Here is a 6,000-nt window from a genome sequence, read left to right as displayed (position 1 = left end):
TCAGCTGCAGGTCAGCAGTGAAGCCTCGGTATAAAATGCACGGCCCGCCACTGCTGTACCCGCTACACATAGAATTACAATTTGTGATTTTGGGGGCAGTTAACATTCTTTACGTAGCCGTGGTGGGGAAAGGTTGTCAGTTGAGGATGAGAGAGTGCTGCGTTCCCCGTCCAAACTGTTGAATATTGTAGAAAGCCCAGGAGTTCTGTGGAGCATCTCTGGCTGTGAGCTGGCCTGGCAATGTCACAGTGATGACAAGACTCCAGGAAGTCACTGCTCAACAAGTAACGCAGTCTAAAACCACATTGTTGTCTTCACATTTCTGTTAAACAAATGAGTTACAACATGACTAACTAACTAACTAACTAACTAGCTGTACATAGTGGGCTTTAGAGATGCTGTATATACAGTATTGTTGGACTTTGAAATGAGACTGGCAAACTCTTTCCCCCCATTTCCGTCTTTATGCTAAGCTAAGCTAATGAACTGAATACAAAAGGTGTATCACTCAAAATGTTTTTTTTAATGATTTCAGTTGGAACCAATAGGCTTGAGCCTGAGTGCCACAGACAGGGTAGGGAAGTATTGAGACTCACAAATTGTTCATTTTGGAGGACCTTGGCTCTACATCATTAGATGTTTTATAGACTGTTAACATGGAATTTATTCCAATTTGGTTTGTATTTCAAATCAATTCAATTCAAAAATGTAAATGTGTCATTCGTAGTGTTCTGCAGTCGTACTGCGTCGTGTGTGGAGCTACAGCTGCTGAGGGAGGTGGATGGCTGACGGAGAGGAAGAGAGGGACTGTAATTGAGGGGTGGAGAGAGAGGAAGGGAGGATTAGGGTGGGTGCCTGCGGTGGAGCATGATGTCAGAGGAATGCGTTGAGCCTCTCCTTTAACAAGCTGGAGCCGTGTGGAACCTCCCGCTCTTTCTCACACAGAGTCACTTTACCCACGTGAACTCTCGCTCTGCCAGCGGCTGCGTACACACTCTTACACAAACACACAGGATCAGAATCACAAAGGCTTTGACAGCATGACTCTGTTTCATTCAACTTCAATGTGGAACATGTCTATGATGTAGACTAACGGATTTAGATTGACATTAAAATGTGAACTCAAAATGTAATATCAGATTCACATTCTCATTTAGGTGGAATGTGTTCTCACTGGTGGATTGTCCTTTGTTCAGCCCTCCCTCCCAGCATCCCTTCCTGCAGCTGGAGCTTGTTGCAGGGATTACAGAGATGGAGACGGAGGAGAGGAAAGCAAAAGAGAAAAAAGGAGGAGAGAGAGGAGAGACTGCATGAGAGAGTGAGGACAGACAAATGGAAAAAGAGAGAAAGTGACTTATATAATGTGCTGGTGAGCCAGACGCTAGGAACAGCTGGAAAGATGATGACACATATTATCCGTGAGGTAAGACAGTGGAGGGTGGAGGGAGCTGCTTCTATAAACCAACCACAGTGAAGTAAAGTGTATTTATAGCAGCACTGTCATGATACCAGAAATGAGACTTCAATGTCTCATTGAAGAGTAACCCCTTAACATCAGCTCACCCCCTCCCTTATGGGTAAAATCTCATTTTAACTGCATCCGCATGCCTAAATAAATACAAATTAAAGGGAGACAGTCATAAATTATGCCTCAATAGCAATTAAATCACCATGTTGTAAGCACATTAAGCACGACTAAGTGAATACATCATGTCTATTCCTCGTCGATACGGTTGACGAGAGGGATTAAACACAGAGACGTGATGTTAGCTGCTGCTTTAATAGGCAAGCTGGTCGTGACCGTTGGGCAGGCCTTCTGCTCTTGGAGGGTCTGGCAGCAGAGAGGTCTGAGATGGGATGAGATGGGATGAGATGGGATGAGAAGGGATGAGATGGGATGAGATGGGATGAGAAGGGATGAGATGGGATGAGATGGGATGAGATGGGATGAGATGGGATGAGATGAGATAGGATGGGATGAGATGAGATGGGATGGGATGAGATGAGATGGGATGGGATGGGATGAGATGAGAAGGGATGAGATGGGATGAGATGGGATGGGATGAGATGGGATGAGATGGGATGAGAAGGGATGAGATGGGATGAGATGGGATGAGATGGGATGAGAAGGGATGAGATGGGATGAGATGGGATGAGATGGGATGAGATGGGATGAGATGAGATAGGATGGGATGAGATGGGATGGGATGAGATGGGATGGGATGAGATGAGATGGGATGAGATGGGATGAGATGGGATGACAAGGGATGAGATGGGATGAGATGGGATGAGATGGGATGAGATGGGATGAGATGAGATAGGATGGGATGAGATGGGATGGGATGAGATGGGATGGGATGAGATGAGATGGGATGAGATGGGATGAGATGGGATGACAAGGGATGAGATGGGATGAGATGGGATGAGATGGGATGAGATGGGATGAGATGGGATGGGATGAGATGGGATGAGATGGGATGAGATGAGATGGGATGGGATGAGATGAGATGGGATGAGATGGGATGAGATGAGATGGGATGGGATGAGATGGGATGATATTAGATGGGATGAGATGGGATGAGATGGGATGACAAGGGATGAGATGGGATGAGATGGGATGAGATGAGATGGGATGGGATGAGATGGGATGATATTAGATGGGATGAGATGGGATGAGATGGGATGAGATGGGATGAGATGGGATGAGATGAGATGAGATGGGATGAGATGGGATGAGATGAGATGGGATGGGATGAGATGGGATGATATTAGATGGGATGAGATGGGATGAGATGGGATGACAAGGGATGAGATGGGATGAGATGGGATGAGATGGGATGAGATGGGATGGGATGGGATGGGATGAGATGGGATGAGATGGGATGAGATGAGATGGGATGGGATGAGATGGGATGATATTAGATGGGATGAGATGGGATGAGATGGGATGGGATGAGATGGGATGAGATGGGATGAGATGAGATGGGATGAGATGAGATGGGATGAGATGGGATGGGATGAGATTAGATGGGATGAGATGGGATGAGATGGGATGACAAGGGATGAGATGGGATGAGATGGGATGAGATGGGATGAGATGGGATGGGATGGGATGGGATGAGATGGGATGAGATGGGATGAGATGAGATGGGATGGGATGAGATGGGATGATATTAGATGGGATGAGATGGGATGAGATGGGATGGGATGAGATGGGATGAGATGGGATGAGATGAGATGGGATGGGATGAGATGGGATGGGATGAGATGAGATGGGATGAGATGAGATGGGATGGGATGAGATGGGATGGGATGAGATGGGATGGGATGGGATGAGATGAGATGGCATGAGATGGGATGTCACAGCAGTTGGCAAACAGCGGTGGGGTGTGGCCTGACAGCGCTGACCGTCATACAGGTGCTGGGGGTCATGGCAGCTGCCCATCCGGTGGGGCTGCTATAGAAGAGATACGGGGAAAGCATGTGAAGATGAAGACCGACAACTGCATCATAGTGGCCTTTAACAACAGGCAAGGTGGACGTCGGTCTGAGGCCCTGTTTAGGAGAGAGTTAGGCAGAAGCAGTTGTATGGCATCCTAGTAGCCGCAGGTTGCTGTTCGGCGCCCTGCAGAAAGGACTCATTGCAGCCCAGCCCTGGACCATGCCCTCTGTCTCAGGAGGCTGGTGTGATGGCCGCGTCCATCACATCACGTCCTCTCCGGGCCTGGCTCTTGATATGGACAGGCTGAGGAGGACTGGACTGTTTGTACAGGTTGTGCAGACCATCCAGGGGCCAGGATCCTTCATGCCTGATAAAGGGCAAAGTGGTCAGGGTTCCAACTCTGGTGCGAGGAAAGGAGGCTAGGTCCCTTGCTCTGTGCAGTTGGATCTCTTCTTTCGCAGTGTTTGATGGATAGAGGGGTGTTTGACGCCACTGCTAAAGTGTATGCAGAAGCCGGCACAGACGACACTACGGCCTGCCCGTTTTCATGGTTTGTACCAGCTGTTTTCCTCACAGGGATTATAGATAAACTTCTCTTATTTTTTTATTTGGGAACACGAGTTGCAGTAATGTTATTTTTAATCGTTACTTCGTTTATTTTTTCTCTTGTTTTTAGCACAAAAAGGTTGTCAACCATTTCTTTGCGATATGCGAAGAAAGAAAGAAAGAAAGAGGAGAGTGGAGAGAAGTGTACTCCGGAAGTTAAGACTGCTAATTCAGTCCACCGTTCCTAACCGGGGACATAAAGAGGCAGTGTTTCACTATTCCTAAACATTTAGTATGACTGGCCGCTGCCTATTTTACCACAGCGCAGCATGACGCAGCGACTTTTATAAGCAGCTGTACGCCATTCAGAGTGGCCCGGGCCTAGAGAGAGAGAGAGAGAGAGAGAGAGAGAGAGACAGAGAGAGAGAGAGAGAGAGAGAGAGAGAGAGAGAGAGAGAGAGAGAGAGACAGAGAGAGAGAGAGAGAGAGAGACAGAGACAGAGACAGAGACAGAGAGAGAGAGAGAGAGAGAAAGAGAGAGAGAGAGAGAGAGAGAGAGAGAGGGCTGAACTGGAAATAAAGGGCTGAGTTCAGTCTCAAGCTGGCCTCCACATGTTGGAGAAGTCCGGAGCAACAGCAGGTTACTATTGAGCACAGACAGAGAAAGAGTTTATTCGTGAGTCATTTGCTTATTGAAGTTACTGGAGTGAGTCACAGAGCGGTGAATGAGAAGTACTGTACTGCTGTCTCTACTTGTATACATGCTGACTTTACTTTTCCTCTCTGTTTACAGCTCTGCCCATCTCTACCACCATCTCTCTCCACCTGGTGAAGATGTAGTCTGTTTGATCTCCATGGAGATGTCTCCAAACACCGCCTCCTCTACCTTGTTGCCGTGGTCACTGTGGTTGCTTTTCTTCCTGACCCACGTCACCCAGACAACAAACTCCGCCCCCCTGTCTGAAACCTCTCTGTCGGTCAACACCACGCTGTTGTTCACCAGTGGCGCCCCGGGCTACAACCTGCGGAACTGCAGCTGCTCCGCACCCGTCCTGGAATGCGACGAGGCTCTGGCGAACTCGCTGTGCCGATGCCACACCGTGCTGCGCTCTGCTCTGCCCCCTGCTGGGCTCAGAGGACCTGGACCACTCGCTGTGTGGGTGAAGGAGCTCTGGGCTCTGGAGGAGTTGCTGAACCGGAGCATGGTTGGCCATTTGCTGTTGTCTTTTTGTGGAATAAAACCAATGGACAGTCAGTACCTGGCTCTGCTAGGTCTACAGACCCTCAGGATCCGTAGTGCAGCCCCAGGAGCTCCCTACCCCGACCAGGAAATCACAATCTCCCCAGCAGAGGGGGTGGCCGTGGAGCCAGAGGCCCTCTCCTTTGACTTCTCCTCTTCCTACCATGTGACCTTTCTGGATGTAGCCGTTCTCAACGGGCTCTCTGTCCTGAAGGCATACAGTGTTGTGGGACCACCTGCTCAAAGACTCTCTCAACAGTTCCCCCACCTGGCCCTGCCCCTTCCTCTGCCATCAACTCCTCCTGATGACCCTACGGACCCCAGTGAGCAGGCTGCACAGCCTCTGCACAACCTGCTCATTACCTTTGTCTACTAACTGCAACCCGTTGCCCTTCACAGGCAGGTTAGCTTTGGAGTACAAGTGACTCGTGATGAATTCTGCGCATCGTTTGTCGCTCGCTGGATGGGTTTTGTTCTCTTTTTGCACAGGAAAAGTTGCATATGTGTAATATAATAACTTTTAGTATGACTGTCAGGCCCAAAGGTGTCTTTGAACAGTGTCTGAAGAGAGCTGACATGTTTCAGCAGCGCTGTCACATGTGTGCCTGTCCACACGTCTTACTACGGCATATTCTGGGTATCATCCCATAACACACGTCGTGTTGATTTGCTAACCAGGAAGCTGTAATGACCCTGATTCTTACATCACATCTGATCTGCTCCAGTAGAGACGATCTTTGCTTTGTGCTAATCTTCTGGATCTGGAACACTT

The 6,000-nt window shown here is 48.7% G+C and overlaps 1 protein-coding gene across 2 annotated transcripts; it reads left to right on the top strand.

Moving 5' to 3' along the window:
- Positions 1–4,613: 4,613 nt before the first annotated feature.
- On the top strand, positions 4,614–5,604 carry LOC306783826 (exosomal polycystin-1-interacting protein-like; the record flags this gene model as incomplete). 2 transcript variants are annotated; one of them, XM_079277640.1, is made up of 2 exons in its annotated part: positions 4,614–4,664; positions 4,782–5,604. In XM_079277640.1, exon 2 carries the CDS (start codon positions 4,843–4,845, stop codon positions 5,602–5,604), a length of 762 nt encoding a protein of 253 aa, XP_079133766.1. In that variant the 5' UTR covers positions 4,614–4,664; positions 4,782–4,842. The 2 variants fall into 2 exon arrangements, with proteins under 2 accessions (XP_079133766.1, XP_079133765.1); XM_079277639.1 differs by lacking the exon at positions 4,614–4,664 and adding an exon at positions 4,691–4,694.
- Positions 5,605–6,000: the final 396 nt, after the last annotated feature.

This window comes from Melanostigma gelatinosum (assembly GCF_949748355.1).
Source record: "Melanostigma gelatinosum genome assembly, chromosome: 10".
Taxonomy (NCBI): Eukaryota; Metazoa; Chordata; class Actinopteri; order Perciformes; family Zoarcidae; genus Melanostigma; species Melanostigma gelatinosum.
Note: the sequence above shows the minus strand (reverse complement) of the source record. Positions and strands in the feature narration are given on the sequence as shown.